Source organism: Miscanthus floridulus, chromosome 2, assembly GCF_019320115.1.
Source record: "Miscanthus floridulus cultivar M001 chromosome 2, ASM1932011v1, whole genome shotgun sequence".
Taxonomy (NCBI): Eukaryota; Viridiplantae; Streptophyta; class Magnoliopsida; order Poales; family Poaceae; genus Miscanthus; species Miscanthus floridulus.
Window position 1 is genome coordinate 35,581,588 of NC_089581.1, and position 21,441 is coordinate 35,603,028.

At 41.6% G+C, this 21,441-nt stretch overlaps 1 protein-coding gene across 1 annotated transcript; it reads left to right on the forward strand.

Moving 5' to 3' along the window:
• Positions 1 to 3,067: 3,067 nt before the first annotated feature.
• On the forward strand, positions 3,068 to 10,127 carry LOC136521844 (homeobox protein knotted-1-like 4). Its single transcript, XM_066515610.1, has 5 exons — positions 3,068 to 3,471; positions 3,626 to 3,742; positions 3,845 to 3,956; positions 8,950 to 9,218; positions 9,304 to 10,127. The coding sequence occupies exons 1-5, from the start codon at positions 3,214 to 3,216 to the stop codon at positions 9,556 to 9,558; spliced, it is 1,011 nt and encodes a 336-aa protein (XP_066371707.1). The 5' UTR covers positions 3,068 to 3,213; the 3' UTR covers positions 9,559 to 10,127.
• The last annotated feature ends 11,314 nt before the right edge of the window (positions 10,128 to 21,441 follow it).

Sequence of the window (21,441 nt, forward strand, 5' to 3'; positions counted from 1 at the left end):
AGTACTTTCGAGCGTGACAAAGGGTGCCATTCCCACACATGATACTGTTCTTCGTACCTGCTTGTAGGCATCCTACGCATGAACCATTGATTAAGGTGCACAGATCTGCATCGTTAAGCATTAAAACACCTTGTCTGAAACCTGTCTCGATCGATCTGCAACCACTTGAGCATGCAGGCAGCAATGCAGCATCCCTCCTAAGTCCTCAGTTGAAAGTACTGTTGGTCAACCTATTTTTTATTCTATTCACTGGGTCGTGTTTGACTTATAAGCTATAACTAAAAGTACTGTTGGATGATTGCAGGAAAACGGAGCCCATGCAAGTTTATTGCCGTTGGCTGTGTTCGCTGGTCTGGTTTTTCCAGACCAGCCGGCTGCTCTTCCTCACAAAAACACTGTTCATCAACCAGCCGCTACAGTGTTCTTCTCTCATAAAATCAGCCAGTTTCAGCCAAGTTTCAGACCAGAAACCATCCATCCCTCAAAGAAAGGAGAAGAAGCATGATGTTGTGTCTGAACTCTAATAAAGAATACATCTATTGCGAAAGCGAACAATTGGCCTCGTCACCCAAAAAAAAAAAAACAATTGGCCTCTGTGCGCGTCCGTATGTAAGTACGGACCGGAAGGCCCATCTGTTTCCTGCAATAAAGATACTCAGCATGGTAGGTCACTGAAAGGATTGAATGGTCCATCAGCTGTAATTAATCTAGGAGAGAAATAATATGACAGGGAAGAAAACGACATTCCTCCGATCCGATGCAGCATGAATTGTCTGAAGGGTTGAACAAATTAAATCACCTGGTACATTCGTGTGTGCAGTAGAGACTTACCTTTCGTGATGGTGAGATATGTAGGGAGGGCATTTATTTGTTGATGTGCACTCTAAACTGGCGTATAGTATTTCTTAGTTTGTTATTTTAGCTGGATTTTAGGTACTGCATATTGTGCTATTCCTTGACATTTCGAAGAAAAAAAATTATAAACATGAATACATGGTTCCTACTGTTTCAAATCGAATCAAATTAACCTATCAGCACACAAAATTAGATCTAACTTGCATATATATTTAAAAACGCTCCAAGGAGATAAACATAGTTCCAGCAGTGGATTGTACACAATATAATATATCAGCATTAAAGCATCTAGAAAAAAAATATGCGACATCAAGCACAAATCTATAACGAAATATGTTTTTACGAATAGAATTTGATTGTAAAACTACAAAATATTTTGACTCTATACCAACATGCATTTATATTAATTCTCGATCCATTTCTAATATATTTATGAGGATAAGTTCTAACAAATCCAGCAAATAATGACTCCCTTTCTGATGAAGACTCTAATAAAATTAGAAAATCAATCTATATACGAATATCTATTTGTATAATTTTAAGAAGTTAAAATTTTTCTGACTATTGTGAATCTGTATGAACTCCAACAAGAAATTAGCAAAAAAAGAATGCAGAGGTCCTTCCACTATTCTTAGAAGAAAAAGGAAATAGATTGAAGACACTCAATTGGTGGGAGGACCAAGTTACAATGTTTTAGATTGTAAGGCATGTTAAATAATGTACATGTTTAAACTTGATCAAATCCAAGTGAGGGAGTTAGTTAGTTTCTACTTTTAGTAAAATGCACAATATTCCCAAAATTCTATATATTGGACTGGCCAGCTTGTATAAATGCATGGTTTGACAACAATTGATGGAAATTTAGATAAAAATGTGTAATACAATAGGGAAAACAATGTTGAAATTGTGGGTTCAGATGAGATTTCTTGATAATGAGATAATCATAGATATTCTGGACTTTATGTCTAGATGCATAGGTAGCCTAGATTAGTCTATTATCTTAGTATTTAGCCATAAAAAAGCATCCACGCATTAATTCGTAAGGCCTAGAAATTGCACATTAATCAAAGAAAAATAAAATCAAAGTGTCCTTCTACATGTTGATAAATTATCCACCAGTGCCATTTAAAAAAAATATCCTTTTACTTATTTTTTATTACCAAAAAATGTTGTCATAGAAAATAGTTGTTTTATTGTTGGCTAAAAGTGAATCAATCTTCATATTGCATAAAAGGAGACAATTTAAATTGTTTTTATATCAAATATAAGAGAAAAGTAAATGCAGTTCAATATGCATGGAAGACACTACCACATGATCAATTTGTGGAGCCACCAAGTTTTTAGGTTAGTGATAGCTCAATCAGAAACCGCCTCTACAATTAAGACCTTTGGGGTTCTAACCCAACCGCCTCTACAAATTCATATTTAGAGGCGACTGGTATTACCGGCTGCTTTGAAAAAAAGTGGCATTAAAGGGACGGCTAGAAATTTCTACTGTCTCTAAAGATGCATTTATAAAGGTAGCTCTATATTGAGCCACCTCTAAAAATTAAGATTTAAAAGTAACATAGAAATTTTTCAAAAGATAATTTTTTTATAATGTCAACTATGCATTTGACATCTAGTAATAATGAAAAGGAACATTGATGGAGCCATTGTACCAAGCTTGGGCCCGCCCGGTCTCGTCAGCAAAGCAGAAAGGAAAAATATTCTATGTATCATAGAGAAATAATATATTTTTCTAAGTAAATATTTTTGCATAATAAGACTTGTCTAGGCTCCTAAAAGTGTCTGGCTCCGCCACTGCATCACTCACGGTGAACATAATTACTTGTGGTGACAACAAACGCTAATGAAGCATTGAGTATAGAGTAGGGCATGTGAGTAAAAGACGAGTGAGAAGAGTGCAAGAAAAACAATAAAATACATAAAATCAAACAATATACCGGCTGCTGTGTACTATGTATACACGGGTGGCCTTGCTAGTTCAGAGAAAACGGAAAGTTGATCAGATTGTTCCGGGTTTGGCCTGGCTGGTTCAGAGAAAAAATAAATAAAGTTGACAAGATTGTTCCAGGGACGGTACGATAGTACAACTATTTCTTTTCTTCAGCAACAACTCGACCAACAGGCAACAGCGAGCATTTCCCATCCCCGTTCCATTATTTGGGCCCTTCAATTTGTGTCCCATGAGCTATGACTATCCAGCTACTGTAACTCTCTCTGTCTCTCTCATCCAGAACAGAATCGAATCGAAGGCAAATTAATTAAACCAATAAGACAGCCTTTCGTTGCCCTAATGCCTCCTCCATTCCTCAAACAATAAAATATCTCCAGATAGCTAGGCGGCCAGCACGCATGGACGAGCAGCTGCCTGCTCTTGCCGGTGGCTCAAAGGCGGCCACCACGACGCCCTTCTACCTCGCTTTAGATCACAGAGCTTCCGCCTCGTCATCTTCACCGTCGGCGGAGGCGCCAACACCGGCGCCGCCTTCGGCCGTCTCAGATCCTTCTAGGCAGTCCAACAGCGAGAGGGGATCCGAAATAATCAAAGCCAAGATCATGTCTCACCCTCTCTATCCGTCTCTCTTGAGAGCCTTCATAGATTGTCGGAAGGTATGCGCAGATTTCCACGAGATATACAATTCTATAGCTAATTTCGTGTGTGTGTGAGAGAGAAAGCATGGTTTCTTGATTTTTTTGTGCTCTCCGTCCTTATATACTCTCCAATTTCCATGAGGAAATTCTCTTTGTATTTTTGTTACTTGAGGTTGGAGCACCGCCGGAGATTGTCGGTCGGCTTTCCTCCCTCGCCGATGAGGTCGAAATGAATTCAGACGACAGACAAGAACAACGACCAGCAGACCCAGAGCTCGATCAGTTCATGGTAACAACATATGTATATATTAACTTCTGGAATTGCTGATTGTGTATATCTGGCTGAAACAACGGATCTACATGTTGTGTGTGTGTGGGCGCGCGCGCGCAGGAGATCTATTGTCATATGTTGGTAAGGTACAGACAGGAGCTCACAAGACCAATCCAGGAAGCCGACGAATTCTTCAGAAGCATGGAGGGCCAGATCGACTCATTTTCGTTAGGTGATTATGCTTAACTAAACTGAATTACTCTTGAGTTATTTTTCTGGCTGTCAGATTTGGAAGTAGCCGTAGTACTACTGACTGTTGCAGTGCAGGTATCCTAGTACTAGACTACTAGTACATGATTATTTGCCAATTACAGAAAACATATATCTGGCGCCGTAGCATTCCTTGTGATGTGTTGTAATCTATGAACACACATAACTTAGCGGTAACATGAACATTTTTTTCCAGCTGGGCCACAAAGATAAAGAGTATTGGTGTCAATGCAAAATATTTGGTGAACACTCACACTGTAGGGGGTTTTATAAGTGTGTACACAAGAAAAGAGTGCCTATATTTTTCCCACAAAAAAGGGGGTCTAACTGAAAGTTTTTGTGTGAATTATGAGAACATCTAATAATAAGCCTTAAGAATGAATTGGTGGAGCATGCAGCCAGGAGCCCAAGGAGAGCTCTTAAATTCATGAGAAGCCTTTTTCCTTTTGCCTCCAACAATCGGTGGTGTAGAGTAGCAGCCTAGTAGTTTTGTACTGTTTCAGTGATGCTCCAATCTCCATGCAATGGTGGAGGACGGGTAAAAAATGAGGTGCGGCGGCGCTTATTAGAGCTGCGTCCTTTGCCTCCGATCCATTGGTGGAGCAAGAGCTTGGAAAAAAGACAGGATGATGCCAGGATGGGGAAGGGCCTGGTCTAGGCTAGCGCTAGCCATACCGGGCGCTCCATGTATGCCTTCACAGCATTTTTTTACACATTCGCTTTCTTGATCTAACCACCCGCTTAAATTTTTGCTGAATTTGTTGTTGTGCAGAACTTAATACTACACACCAAGCACCGCCATGTAAGCTTCTAATTAATTAACTAACTACTTAGCCCTGTTAGCTGTTGCATGCATGCATAGAACTAACATAATGCTTTATTGATTGCTTAGCTAGTTTGCATCCAGATTAGTTAGTAACCACCGTCTACCGATGGTAGGGTTCTATGTATCCCACTGTTCACCCTGTTGGAACCCTATTCGCTTGATCGTTTCTGTGGCTTATAAGTCGGCTGATGTTGTTTTGTTGTGAGAGAGAAACACTATATCATGGCTGATAAGCATGGCTGATACGATTAAGCGGGTGCAGGCGCCCCAGGAGAATGGGTCCTCGATCTGGCCCTCGCGGCTGCAGGCCGCATGCATGCTGGATCGCTGGGGGCTGCCGCCGCCTGCACCCTGTAGGCAGTAGCATTTCAGCATCAGCGCCATGCCCGGCTACCCCTCTCTGCAACTGATCCAGCTGTTGTCTCTAACTGTACACCCTTACTGTGCCGCTGCTGCTGCTGTTCGTCACGGCCAGCCGGGGTTGGAACCCACGTCGCCAAAGTAACTGACAGAGGCACGGTAGATGCGCCCAGGGCTTCACTACCTCTTGTCGATCGGTCTCTAGGTGGATCCATTCCCTGCCCTCTGGTCCTGAATTCAAGCGCGAGCCGTCCGATCGATCGGCGTGGTCGTCCAGATCGCGACGTACGCAGATCAAGAGCCGCTCTTCGATCTGCTGCTGATGATGATAACCCGACGCCGTGCGCCGTGGCCGTGCTTTCGATCAGCTTGCGCATTGCATGTCTGCATGGGGCGGCACGTACATCACAGCATAAGCTAGCTCACTGGGCACGTGAGTCGTCAGGTCCTGGCCGTGGACATGCATGGCGTCAGCCATGCCATGGCATGCATGCCACCAGCGGCCAGCCTGCTAAAATCTCTGAGCTCGCACTGCATGGGCATGTGAGGGCCTCTGATTGTAGTGGCTAATTATTGGCTAGCTTTCCGTGAGTGACAGGGAATACGTAGGGCTAGCTTAAGTCGGAAGAGATGATGACTTTGCCGTTGAACGGTGCTGGTGGTGGGGTGTACATGTTTCATGAGTAGATTAATTAACTTGGGGTGACTACATCACTGCGACAACATTGTATGAATCATCGTACGTGCAGCCTAGCTACATACATGTGCTACTAGGGCTAGTTTGAAGTTTACATGGGCCTTTCAACAACTTGGCTTGCTTTTTACTAGTACTATGTATGGTATGGTACTATATATGGTACAACTCTACAAATCTGATAACAGCACAATGCTAATAACACTTAATGGCGCCGTATGCAAGTCCAAAAATCTGAACTGTTTTTCCTATGCTGAAAGGAACGGTACGGTGCCTGGCCAGGAATCCTAAGAGGGGAAAGGAATAATGAATTTTAGGTCACTTGAAAACTATCCTATGTACTGTTCACACTAAAACTTTGCTCAAAGACTAACCTAAACCATGTGCTATAAGGTTTATCTATAGTGTTTTACCCCCATCACAAAGAGCTCTGCAACCTAGAGCACAGTCCTATTAATAACTACACTATCAAAGTACTCTAGGAATGTAAGTGAATATACAATAGAACTCAAGCAAGTGTGAAAACAAAAATGTGGTAAGTAATGAGATGAGATAAAAGGGTGCAAGCACATCACGAAGGTTTATCCGATGGTATTGGTTAGCAAAGCCCCACCCATAGTCAATGAATCTCCACCAAGGACATCATTTTCCATGTTATCAAGGCTCTCTCCCGGTCAAGACCTTGGGCTATATGCCACAAAGACTCTGCCAAGATGGATAAGCCACTCACTACAAAAGCAAGCCTCAGAAGTAGCCTCTCATTCGGTCACTTGACACTTCTTCACTATGGAGTTTGATCTAGCAAGGAACAAAGGGGCCTCCTCATCCTCGCACAAGATCTTGTCACTGCTCCTTACTAAGGCAAAGGGCCAGCAAGGATGTTGTCGGGCCACAAAGGACCCAAGGCTTACCTTGGGTACATCCTTACAAGTATGGTTCACCGTAGAACCAATAACAACTTGAGATCACTCTATCATACTAGGCTTATACCACTACTCTCTCTCATGCTTGTACTAACAGCCTTGGATGATCACTTTACCACTCTGATAGTTTGGAGCTCTTCTCAAGTGCCTATGCTTGCCTCTGGTCTTCAACAACTCGAGCAACCCCAAATATAATGAATGCATGGATAGGGGTATAAATTGACCAGTCAACCAAAAGTAGCCATTGCCCAATGGTCAAATGTACTCACAGAATGGTTCTGTAGGCACTCTTGTGTATACACTGGATCATCCGAGGTGTACAACTTCTCATCAACTAGTCGTTGGACATAGTCTCAAGTTACTACGTGAAACTCATGTGGTATTGTATGATGTTCACATATTCTAATCACAGGAACATCTGGTTAGCTCTTCAAATCCAGTCACATCAGCCATGTAGCCATTGAAGTTACAATGCAAAACTCTAGTGCTCGTTCCTTTGTACTGCATCGGATCATTTGGTGCGTATAAACACCAAGATCTTAAACTCCTGCCTTCTGTGGGATAACACGTTGGTGCTTCGTCCGGTGCTACCATGAAATCATCTGCATGTGCATTCTGCATACTTCTCCTCCTTAAGTACTATGCAAAGTCTAGTCTTTGTATTTTCTGCTCACTACATTATCGAGCATCTTAAACACTTTTACTTTGAAGTATGGCAAACTCTAGTGCTTGTAGTTTTCTTCACATCAAACATCTGATGTACACAATTTCTCCAAGTCTTTTCCTGTTTTGCTTACATCTTCGTCCTAGCTTCCTGGATTTCTCTTGCATGGCATCCTTATGACATATTAAGCACATTCTTGACAAATATGTTAGTCTTAATGATTAATGTTATTACTTAATCACAAAAATCATGAAGCATGGCTTTGAGGGCCATAACTTTGCACAACTGATAGTTTCTAGTGCTTAATTTCGAATTCTGGGGGTGGATTCTTGTCCCTTTGGCTTGGAGTGATACCTACGTTGTGACTTGAAAAAGTAGTGGGCAATAGTTTGATGTTGTAGATAGGCGATAATCACAACAACAGTGCCCCTAGCAGCAAGAGGGCAACGCATAGTGAGCTAGCTAGGCGAGAGAGAAAAAGCAATGGCCCTAAAATGTCTAACTAGCGAGGAGGTGTGAGTGGGAAGGTGGCAGATCCAATAATCGGATTCTGCGGAAGACAAGAGGAGAAAGACAGGGCAGGGGTAAGTCATGGAAGGAAGGAAAAACACGAGAATGAAAATGACCGATGATGTTTGCCTTTGTCTGATTTTGTTGGTCCGAATGTTGGTGGTTTCAAACCTGCTATTTGGGTTTAGAGGTCTGATGGTAGATCTTTTGATGTGTAGTTTATAGAGTTTGTTGAAGGGTTTAGTGCTTAATCTGTAAGCTGGTTTTCCCAGCAGGATCTTGGGCTTTCTTTAAGCTTTCAATAAAAGCCGGGTGAATGCCTTTGATCTAAAAAAAATGACCAATGATCATTAGATGCCAATCTAACATTCATATGGGTTGAGTGTAAGTTACAATATTTCTAGTCGATCAGTAAAATGAAGTATAATATCTTGTATTTAAAGCTAATCAAAGATAATCATGTATCATCCAAACTTCCCCTACTCATTCAGAAAATTGGCGCCAGTGATGGGTGCTTCAACATTGAGTGCCTTCTAATATGAAACAGCTGGTAATCCGGTACACATAAAAGGAATATTTAATTTGATAAGTATTGTACAAAATGTGCTTAGAAGGTTTTCACGATATATGTTTATATGGTTATAAACTTGTCAGCATCTATATCGTGGTTTTGAAATATCATATTCTAGATTGATTCTTGTATAGAACATTCTAAGTAAAATCCAACAAATTAAGACTCTAATAAAGAAACAGTATTTGAGAAATAGTCTAGCTCCCGGTCCCAAAGGCCGGATGGCCTAAACAGAGCTTTGCAGGGGTCGAAGAAGTCATCACAGAGCGGTTTGATGGTTACAGCTCTTAATAGTTAATAATATGCACTGCGGTTGGAGGCATACATCTTGACCACGAGCTAGCTCTTTACAAGCATGATGTCTTTGTAACATGCATGGACTCACAATATTGAAAATCATGGAGTAGATGACAATGGCTATGAACAAGGAGGCGGTTCCTCCGACGAAGACGAGCAAGAAACCGCCGACTTGGGCGGCCTGCCGGTCCCTGAGACCAGCAGCCCGTCCGGGGAGGACAAGGAGCTGAAGAACCGCCTCCTGAACAAGTACAGCGGCTACCTGAGCAGCCTCTGGAGGGAGCTCTCGAAGAAGAAGAAGAAAGGCAAGCTGCCGAGGGACGCGCGCCAGAAGCTCCTCCACTGGTGGCAGCTGCACTACAGATGGCCGTATCCCTCGGTACGTACCATGACAACATGCATGCATGTAAGATCATGCAATGCAATGCAACACTTGATGACGCACGCGGCCGCCATGCATGCAGGAGCTGGAGAAGGCGGCGCTGGCGGAGTCGACAGGGCTCGACGCGAAGCAGATCAACAACTGGTTCATCAACCAGCGGAAGCGCCACTGGAAGCCGGCACCGCCGACAATGGCGCTGGCCACAGCAGATTACAGGCTGGGACCACCTCACGGCGGCGGCGGTGGCGGCGGTTCTAGCAGCTCGGCCTCCGCCGGTCTCCGCGTGGAGGGGCGCCAGTACTTCACCGGCGGAAGCTCGTATCCCCGTGGCCCGTGACGACGACGTGAGCGCGTCAGGTGTCGACATGGATTGCTGTCGTGCATGCATATCAGCATACATACACATACATATACGTGATCATTTGGGTATAGATGGTGTGGACGTGTGGTGTTTCCTATATATACAGAAATTTGATGGTCTCCTTACTTGCATTGCTCATATATACATATATATATACATATATATATGCAGCTAATGCCAAAGTTATAAAGTTGTAACCATATTATTTTTTGTCTCATTAACATGAGAACAGTAGTACACATATATCAGCATGCATGGGTGTTCCTTCTGCTGCATGGTCCATGTCTAGCTAGCTATTGTTGGAACTCAATTGGAACAATATGGCCACGATTGGATCAGGTTGCTAATGATTATGTTCTTCTTGAAGCAGTGCTGCTTGACAATTGTCAATTTGTTTGCCTGTGCTTGCGTGCAGGAATGAGTTGCATTATATTTTCATGCAACCATATTGCGGCAGCCAGCCTGGTGTGCAGCCTTCAAAGTGTGGTGTAGCGCGAGCTGACTGTCAAGAGGGTCACTAGCTATGATAAGAATTAGATCTATGCAGAAGTTGCTGGTGTTCAGACAATGCAAGGCTTGAAGCGACTACGTACTGGACACACACAAAAAAAGTATAGAAAGTAAAGAACACCCAGTCAAATGATTTTCCAAATTCCAAAATTTCTTAGACATGCATTCTTTGTTTTGTGAAAGTACTAAACTATATGAGATGAGTATATGCGTTCCATTTTTATATCAGCAAAACAAAAAGGTTCATAAATAAGTAAAGCATGTCTTCAGTCCGGTGGTGGTATTGTCATGGAAGTACTCAAGTTAAGCCCTTTTGAGATAAAAAAATATACTCATCACATCATTTTAAGTGTCAACAAAATATTCATAAACAAAGGAACAAATTAAAACACATCTTAGTATGGTGGTAGAGAGTCATGGGGTATGAGGATATGCACCCACCAGGTTTAAAACCATTGCGCTTATTACATTTTATGCACGTACGTTATAGTGTTTTTCATGTTAAAAGATTCGTAGGAGCTTCTTTTTTCATGTTAAAAAATTGTATGCTCTTTTTTCTTATACTACTATAGATCTGGACATCACTATCGGCCTCATCACTGCCGGATTAGAGTGTTCTGAGCTTGAAAATTAGAAAATGATTGAGGCTGAGCCAAAACCGGCAGTGAAGGTCCATATCACTGCCGGTTTAGGGCTTGCACCGGTAGTGGCTTGACGTCTACTTATCACTGTCGGTTCTAGCCAAGAACCGTCAGTGATGTTGGGCTATCACTGTCGGTTTTAGACAAAAACCGACGGTGATAACATCACAGTATAAAAAGCTGGCGCCGTCCTCTCCTTCCTCCTCTCTTCCATCCCGAGCATAGAGACGCATATTTGGGCCGCTCCCTCCATTGTTGCGACTGCTCTTCACCATGAAGCTAGCTTTTGGATTTGGAAGAATGGCTTGATCTTCTTGCTTTAAGGTTAGTAACAAGCATCCATTCCTTTGATTTTGTTGCTTAATTAGCGTTGTTTTGATGGCTACATTGCTCGATTTTCATTCTAGTTCTTTTTCCATTCTAGAGAGAACTTTTTCAATTGGACTTTGTGCAAGACTTGCAAGCAAATTGTGGTGAATCCATCGTCCAAAAGGTTGGTGTCTTTGAACACATTTAAATTTCTAGCTAATTACATGGTGGTCAAGATCATTGTTAGTATGTGATGCTATAATTAGTTCTTAATAGGAGTAGAGTAGATTCTTTTACAATTTTAGTAAGTAAATTAATCCATGTGCCACCTACCAACATATTGTTTGGAGCTACATTGTTGTTCATGATCATATCTCTAATTTTAGTGTTTTTTTAATTAGTCTCTCCATTTTTATATAGTATGGAGTAGAATAGTTGTTCTTTATTATTGTGAAATAATTGTTTTTTAATGGTGCTACTATTTCAATTTGTATGGCTGAGGCTATCAATTTCAATATTCCAATAATTAGTGTACAATAATGTTTTTCAAAAATGGAGTGACTAAATTAAATAAGTGTAGAATAAATTATTGTTTTGAGCAATAATTGTTGTTCATGAAGCTCCACTTGTTATTAATTTCTTTGTAATTACTGTCTCAATATTTTGTTGTGCAGAGATGGATCAAGAGTGGATGTATGGGTCCTAAACGGACAAGCGGTACATGGTTGGCGTCGACAAGTTTCTCACCGATGCCAAAGCTCATTCTGGGAATAAGAACCATGTCTTCTGCCCATGCAAATATTGCATGAATCAAAGAAAATAGGCTCAAATTGAGTTTGTACGAATAGACTATGCATGGTGAGGTTGGTGTGAATGTTCTGCAGGAAAATGATGATGATGTGGCCATGCCTGACGTAGCCATCCACGATGCTAACGAGGAACCCGCTGTCAACACGGAACCTATGGCCACAGTTAATGACATGTTTAGAAACACACTAGCTAATGACATTGAGGATAACGATGGCATTTCTCAGCTGCTACGTAATATAGAGACCGGTTGTCTTAGTGAAAGCTAGCTGAGAAAGCTAGAGAAAATAAGACAAGATAGCAAAACACCATTGTATAAGAATTGTCCAATGAGCAAATTGAAAGCTGACATCAGGTTGTTAGAGTTCAAATCAATAAACGGATTGAGCGATAAAGGCTTCGATCAGTTGTTAGGTATAATAAGGAAAATGCTCCCATAAAAAAACGAGTTGCTAGAAAAGACATACATGGCCAAGCAAATGATCTGCCCCATCGCCTCGAGGTTGATAAAATCCACGCATGTTCCAATGATTGCATATTGTACCATAGAGACGAATACAAAGACTTGATTGCGTGCCCCAAGTGTGAAGCTCCATGGTACAAGGGCTGTCAGATGAGGATACCAAGACCAGAGGAGGTCTCATAAAGGTCGTTTGGTATTTCTCTGTAGCTCCCCGGGTGCATAGGCTGTTTGTATATGCAAAGTCAGCCAAGCTGTTGTGCTGGCATGATAAAGAGCGTAAGAAAGATACAATGATGGGGCACCCTACTGATGGGAAGGATCGGAGGACAGTCAATACCATGTTTTATAAGAACATCGGTAGAGAGGTAAGGCACCTTTGGTTTGGTTTGAGCATAGATGGGATGAATCCTTTCGACCAGGTTAGAAGCAATCATAGCACCTGGCCAGTGATGCTCTGTATATACAACCTTCCACCTTGGCTCTGTATGATCTGGTTGTACATCCAGATGCCACTACTGATTTAAGGGCCAAGATAACCTAGGAATAACATCGATGTATTTCTAGAACCAATGATCGATGAACTAGTGGAGATGTTTAAAAAGGGTGTGGAGGATATTTGGGATGAGTACAAAAAGGAACATGTCACAATCAAGGCTGTACTTATTGATACAATCACCAACCTACCAGGTCAAGGTTGCTTGTCCAGAGAGAAGACAAAAGGAACATGTCACTGGATGTGTCAAGTGCTTGGGCGACACCGATGCGATACATGTGCCAAAGAACTCAAAGATAGTTTATATGGGACACCGTAGGTTCTTACCTAAGAATCACCCTTACCGTAGAAACATGAAAGATTTTGACGGGACTATTGAGAAACGCTTACCTTCAAAATATCGAGACGGGCATGCGATACTTCAAGAAGTCAACAAACTAGAGGCTGTCCTTGGGAAGGGGCACAATGCAGTAGTAGCACCTAATGGGAGCGTCTGGAAGAAAAAATCGGTTTTCTAGAAACAACCTTACTGGCCAGTGTTGAGTGTACGCCACTGTCTTGATCCCCATGCATATTACTAAAAATGTGTGTGGTAACATGCTTAACACCTTAATGGACACCGGGGGGACATCGAAGGATTCACTAGCCACATGCTTTGGACATGTAACACATGGGAATCAGGAGGAGTTGTATCCCATGGAGCTAGAGGATGGCCAGTTTGAACTTCCAGTTGCATCGTGGACCTTGAAGAAGGAAGAAAAGGGTGCGCTTTTTCTTTCTTCAATGAACTCAAAGTCCTGACGGGCTACTGTGCGAACCCGAAGAGACTAGTGAACATGAGAGAACTCAAGTTCAACTATGGTTGTATGAAGGCCCATGACTGTCACGTCATTATGACTTAGCTACTCCCTGTTGTCCTACGTGGTATCCTCCCCCAAAGGTCGGCGCCCCAATCATAAAGCTATGCTCGTTCTTCAACGTGATCTCAAAAAAGGTCATTGATGTATCCACGCTAGACCAGCTGCAGTGAGATATAGTCAAAACTCTCTTTAGGCTTGAGATGCATTTTCCATTGACTTACTTTGATATCTCAATGCATCTGCTCGTTCATCTTGTTGACCAAATTAGAGCCCTTGGCCCAGTGTACCTGCATCAGATGTTTCCTTTTGAAAGGTTGATGAAAGTTTTTAGAAGGTATGTTAGGAACAGATTCAGGCCAGAAGGGGGCATGGTTGAAGGATGGTCAACGGAGGAGGACATTGAGTTCTGCATATATTATCTAGACATTAATAGGGTCAGAGTTCTTGAATCTCATCACGAGAGAAGACTAGGTGGCAAAGGAACGATCAGGGAGAAATCTATCATAGTAGACGACCCTGTTTCTTTCAGAGAGGCACAGTTCGCTGTTCTCCAGCAAGCAGAGGATGTGATGCCATACATTGATAAGCATAGGCAATTACTGCAAACTTTATATCCAAGCAGGTCGTAGGCTTAGCTTCATAAAAAACATAAGGAGGAATTTGTCAGCTGGTTGCGATGCCGCTTGATTGGAACAATGTTGGGTAATCATCTGGATATCTTAGCCAAGGGACCTTCGAGTACATTGCTTAAGTACCAAGGGTATGAGATCAATGGATTTACATTTTAAACAAAAAGCATAATGGAAAGAGCACATACCAAAACAGTGGTGTTTGTTTCGATGCTCACGATGAAAACGGCAATGTGCAGGAGATGTACTATGGTTTCATAGAGGAGATATGGGAGCTAGACTACGGTCGATTGAAGATAGCTCTTTTTCGCTGCCAGTGGGTCCGGCTCGAGGAAATCACCACCGACAGAGAAGGGTTCACTATTATTGATCTCATCAAGACCGCATACAGAGATGACCCATTCGTCCTTACAAAAGACGTTATGCAAATCTTCTATGCAGGGGATGACAAAACAAAAGCAAAGCTAAAAGTAGTCCTGGAAGGAAAAAGAAAGATTGTCGGTGTTGATGGAGCGATGGACGAAAAAGACTATAGAGGCTATTAGAAAATGCCTACATTCGGGGCGAACATACCCCTACCTATCCTTGAAGAGGGTGACGAACCTGCTTACATCTAGCATGATCACAATGAGGCCCTCATTGTTGGAGCCAATGAAGATAGTTAGATTATTATTAACTATATAATCATTATTCAGACGTTGTATCAGTAATTCGCACTGAATATCTAATTTATATTTTGTGTGCATCTCTATAATTTAATTATTGATTATGTAATAAAATATTGAGATGATGTTCACAAACACTATTATTTGATAATTATAGACCATTAATTAATTATCATAGAATTAAATAATCAAGGCGCAAATTTTTGTGTTATTTTAGAATATAAACTAACTGTATTTATAAACAATAAACGAATAAAAGAAAAAACAAAACCAATCCCGGTCTAAATAAAAGAAAATTAAACAAAACTTTTAATATTGTGTCTAAACAAAACAAAATAGAATATAAACTAATTTCGAGTATATTTTCCTGTCTTATTAATTAATAGTGTGTTAGGACGGGATAAAACAAAAAATAAAATCAAACTAACTAAACTCTCAATACTACCGCAGCAGTTAAGGCCGCGTACTTTGGACCTTAAGACCTGTGCTCGAGCCCCAAGCGGGACACACTTTTTGTGTTTTGTTTTATTAATTAATAGTGTGTTAGCGCAGGATAAAACAATAAAACAATCTAATTGAACTCCCTATACTACCGCAGCGGTTAAGGCCACGCACTCTAGACCCTGAGACCCATGCTCGAGCCCAGGGGGCCAAACTTTTTTATGTTTGTTTTTATTAATTAATATTACGCATAGGATAAAACATAAAATAAAACAAAACCAACTGAACTCCCTATCCTAGCGCAGTGGTTAAGCCACTAAACTATGTACCCCGAGACATGGGTTTGAATCCTAGTGATGGGACAAAATTTTTATTTTTTTTAAAAAAAAGCTGCGACAGCAGGCAGCCCAACAGTAGCATTGCAGCATGGTAGGGTCCATCACTGTCGGTTTCGGTTTAAAAACTGATAGTGATACAAGGTATCACTGCTGGTTCCCAAAACCGGCGTAGATGAGCACCTTCACTATTAGTTTTTAACTAAAACTGACAGTGATCTAAAGATGCTCCTGATGGGCCTGCAGTGCTCCCACAGACCACCATAGCAGGAGCACTGCTCCCACCTACCCCGATAGCTTTAGTTCAAAAACAAAAACTTACCACGACTGCTAGCCCATATAAAATGGCCCTCGGCCGGGAGCTAGCCTCTCAACAGCCAAGTCTTGCCACCCTCTTGCTGCTTATTTCTCACTTCATTCTCTCTAGATAGTATACACATCTATGGCCTAACTATGGGAGAAAGCCCTCTACATACAAATTTCAATAAGCGTGGTCATTTGCAAGGATGGTGCACACAGAATGTACTAGAAGAATGTTTCTAAAGATAGAGTAGCGCTGAAGCTTGGAGACACCATGAGGTTGACAGAGTCATCCTATCCGGTGTGCTCTGGACTATATGACCAGAGCAGCATGGATTCATCGCTGCTCAGCAACTGTCCCGTGTGCTCTAGATTGTCAGTCCGGAGAGACAACCTCTCCGCTTGTCTTCCAAAGGTGTAGCTTGTCATCCATCTCTGGCATTCTCTGGCGGCTATTTGACCCTACCTGGGTTGTAGAAGAATGCTTCTGAGGTGGTTATTTTATAATGTGTTTGTACACTTCGATTGTAACATTAACCTAGATGAAAATAGGTTTTTGTTATCGTATATTTAATTTTAGTGTCATGTCTTTGTTATCGTATATGTAATTTTATTTCAAGATTTTTGTTATTTTATGTTGTATTTCTATAACCGAAATATATATATTGATGTTTGCCTCTTCAAATGGCAATGCATGTATGGATATTTTACATATATATGGTGCCCTAATAATTAATTATCTAGCGTTTTTTGGGTGGACAACGATGTTTTTGTACCCATATATGAAATTATGCAATTGATACGAAATTTTGGGACATTATTTGAGCATTAAATAAAGATCACTGGATTATTATTATTTTTAAGTAATGACCTTTATTATTGCATGCATGCATGCATGCATAGAAGTACGTGTTGTCAGCCACATCACTGTCGGGTTTCTTACAAAACCGACAGTGATGGACACCATCAGTGTAGGTTTTGTTTTCAAATTGGCAGTGATGTGTCTGCCCCCTATAAAAAGGAACCTAGAACATACACACGCACACACCCTCACTTTACTCTCATTTCTCAGTTTCATGTACTCTCACTTCTCACTCTTTTCACTCTACGTGGTCATGGCTTCTGAATATTTCATTGCAGGTATATATATTCTCCTCTCTCACGTTGTAGCTATGTATATATGCATCGTCGATCTATATTTATTTAGTTTGCGATACTTGGCATATTTTATATAATGTAATATATATTTTTCTATTCATATTTCTTGAATTTTATTAGGTACAATGCAATATATATATTCTCCTCTTCCATATTCTAGCTATGTATATATATGCATCAATCTATATTTATTTAGTTTGCTACATTTTACTTGGCACATTTTATATAATGAAATATATATTTATAGTCATATTTCTTGTGGGATGAACGAACCTCCACCACAAGAACCAGGTTTCCACCTTGGCGATGATCCATTCGATCCTGATGTGGTCATTCCAAACCACCCCATTCCAGCTATCGTATGAAATATTTTCAACATCTTATTTTTGGATGCTAATTAATTAATAATTATAGTTTAAATTCTGTAATAAGTGTTGTTTCATAATATGTATGGATTCATTTAAATAATACCATTGTTGCATATGTCGTAGACGATAGCCCCGATAGAGTGGCTACAAGCAGCACTTAGCTTGCTCATGGTGTCGGACATCGTTGAGAACACGACATCTGATGATGATGGTCAAAACTTGGACGTGTGAACTAAGCTTCTACATCCCTTTGAGGCTACCATCAAGGCATCAAGAATTTATGTGATGGATAGGATCATTGGTGCCTAGCAGGAGAAGCACCTAGTTCTCTGCCTTGCACAACTGTTTGGTGGTACTTCAGCACATTTGCTATCAGGTGCTCAATTTCTTGCACTTCAAGATAGAAGCTTTGCGTGCTGGTGATGTCCCCGTTTCGTAAGTAAGCGAATACTAGATGAGCTACAACCAAATGGATGTGGTAAAGTCAACGTCAATGATACCTGAGTCATGGTTATTTATTGTATTGTTATTGTAATAACGATCTCTCTCTTTTTTTGCCCACTTGCAGATGGTGCTCCATGACATTACCTATGCTGCATTGGGCTTGTCGACCATTCTAGACTAAACTACGGAGAGACTCGGGTAGGACTGGGAGTACTATACTAGGAACCTCGGCCAGCACACTACTACAGGATGCTAGTTCTGTATAAGATTTACTAACAGGGCCAATGGTCGTTCAGTAGGTTACATCTATGAACGACCATGTCACTCGTCTTTTGAGGCACGAGAGAGTATAATCGTATGGGCGTTGGCCTTCATCGATGGTTGTGGTTACAAAATCCATGACATCAATTACCATGCTTAGATGCAAATATATGGTGCTGCGCATCTACCCCCGAATTAGTATTTGTTTAGGTTTAATTTTAATTCGGCTTGTGTTTGTCATGTGATTCATGTGCTGTGGAACAAGAACTCTAAATTCCAGTGTCGTATTGGTCTCAAACTTTTTCTCAGACTTACACGTGCCACGGGTGAATGAAACACCAAGTTTGGGATTTTTCTGAGATGGTTTGATACTTTCTCCGATTTAATTAAATTTCTGCGCGATATCACCGGTTAATTAGAGGTTGAACTGGGCCTATCTAAAACAATTTGGAATGGTGCCAAATTTTTCCATGGGGTCTTATATGCTCTAGGGACTAATTTTTGATCGAGGTGGATGTAAAATTCAAGTGTGTTCAACATGTAATTAGGCCTCTATTGTCCCGTTTAGCATGAAGAAAAATATAATAATAAAGAAAATAATCAGAAAACCCTAAGATCTTGTGTGGGGTCATAATTTGGGTGTACATGCTAGCAATTTTTTTAATCCCATTTAGACATAGGCGGTATATACCTGCTTCACAAACCTATAGATGTTGTCTCATGTTACAATGACTAAACACCTAGATTCCCAAGGTTTATGTGGTTCATACGCATTCCGATATCGTATTGGTCTCAAACTTTTTCTCAGTCTTGCATGTGCCACGGGTGAAGGAACCACCAAGTTTGGGATTTTGTTGAGATGGTTTGGTACTTTCTGCTGGTTAATTAAATTTCCATGTGACATCATCGATTAATTAGAGGTTGAACTGAGCCTACCCAAAACAATCTAGAATGGTCCCAAACTTTTCCACAGGGTCTTATATGCCCTAGGGACCAATTTTTGGTCGAGATGGCTGCAAAATTCTAGTGTGCTAAACATGTAATTGGGCCTCTTTTGTCCCGTTTAGCATAAAGAAAAATATAATAATAAAGAAAATAATCAAAAAAATCTAAGATCTTGTGTGGGGCCATAATTTGGATGTACATGCTTGCAAAAAAAATTGAAGTCATTTAGACATAGGTGCAATAGGAATATAAATGTGTGAATTTATTTAGTTTAAAAAAGAAAAAATATATATATAATCATCACTATCGGCTTAAAAAATCGACAGTGATGGACAGAAACTGATATATATAATCATCACTGTCGCCTTAAAAAAACCGACAATGATGGGCAGAAACCGACAGTGATGACAACTACCACTGTCGATTTCTTTTTGAAAAGAAAACCGACAGTGATAGATATATTTTTAAAAAAATTCAAAAAATTATGCCCCGGGTACAAAGTGGGGTCTTGGGCTCCAGAGCTTAGTGCCTTAACCGCTGTGATAGGATAGTATTTGTGTTAGGCTTAGTTTTTTATTTTTTATGTAGTTATAGTGTAATTAGTTTATATTCAAAAATAAAACAAAACTAAAACAATTGCCCCACCTAAGGTTCGAACCCGGGTCTCAATTAAAAGAAAAAAAGTTTGGCCCACCTGGGATTCGAACGCGGGTCGCATGGTCATGAGTACGCGGCCTTAACCGCTGCGCTAGGATTGGGAATTCGTTAGCTTAGGTTATTTTTATCTTTTTAACATTATGCTCCACCCCACTGTGGTAGTGCACATCACTGCCGGGTTGGATTTTGCACCGGTAGTGATGCTATGTCATCACTGTCGGTTTGCCTCTGGAATTGGCAGTGATGTGCCATGAGTATATATGCTGGTGGCGTGGGCTCAAAATTTTCTAAGTCATTTGAAGCCCGTGTCATCCATTTCCTCCAAGCCAATGGAGCACTGCCGCCCCGCGCGCCGCCATCTGCAGCCCGAGTGCCCTCCTCTTCTTCAACACCGACGTACGCGCGTCCCCATGCGGCCCAGGCCAGCAAGGAAGACCCATGACGCCGTCCTCCACCCCAGCGTCCCCCACCCCATGGTCCTCCACCCTAGCGTCCCTCATCCAGCGGTCGTCCATGCCGGTGTCCCCCACCCCACGGTCCTCCACGCCCCCTCCCACAGCTTGGATTTGATGGAGCGCGCGGACAGTGGCATCACCACGCTACACGGTGAGCGCCTCCCTCACTGCGCTCCTTAGGTGTTCGACGGTTTGCCACTAACCATCACTGCCGTCCCAGCCACGCCCGCGTCGTCGTCTTCCTCGACGCCGACAGAGCTCCACCGTCACCCGCGCCGCCGTCCGTAGCCGTCGCGCCATCCTGTTCTTCAACGCCACAACAATAAGTCAATAATCAAGTAGGGGACTTTGCAATCTTCTATGGTATTGGCTTAGTCACCTGGTATGCAGAATGCCAAATAGGGAGCCGCAAAAATTGCATAGGTCGTTTTCTTGTGCTAATTCAAGTTTCATACATTTTTTTAAAAAAAGTGTGCTTAGACACTTCCAAAAACCTTGCAGCTTGCTTCTAGCTACTCTCAGGGCTCCAAGAATCATCAATGCAAGGCTGGCCATGCATGATTCTGCTAATTGCAGTAGATGAAAACATAAATAATCCAGATTGGAGTTTAGTCAAGTATATAGGATAATATGATGTCTGTTTTAACTGTCTGCATTTTTATTTTAAATTTTAATGCATCCACTTTAGTGTATTGTTGCCAATTGCCATGGTGCTACATTCTGTCATACAAATATTGTCCTAGATGATTTCACACCTAGCAATGCAATATGTGGCGTCAGACTTAGAAGACAGTTCTTCCCTATTTTATTACTTTTTAGACCAAATACAAGAGCTGCACCGCCACTCGCGCCGCCGTCTATAGCCGTCGTGCCATCCTCTTCTTCAATGCCCGACGCCATCCCTGGCACACCAGCGGCCTCATCTTTCTCGACGTTGCCGGAGCACCGCCGCCACCTGCGCCCTCGTCTTCCTCGACGTGAGACAACCAAGGTCACCATCACTTCGGACAGGCTCTTCTCCATGAGGTAAACGACGCTAACCCGCTTCACCGTGCTCTGCGTACTGTTACTGTCTGCCATTTGGACGGGCTCTGCTGTATGTATTCATGAATTGCTAA

Coding starts and splice junctions, on each gene's coding strand:
- LOC136521844 (XM_066515610.1), top strand. CDS start 3,214: ATGGACGAGCAGCTGCCTGCTCTTGCCGGTGGCTCAAAGGCGGCCACC. Junction 3,957..8,949: donor GATCGACTCATTTTCGTTAG/GTGATTATGCTT, acceptor ATCATGGAGTAG/ATGACAATGGCTATGAACAA. Junction 9,219..9,303: donor ACAGATGGCCGTATCCCTCG/GTACGTACCATG, acceptor CCATGCATGCAG/GAGCTGGAGAAGGCGGCGCT.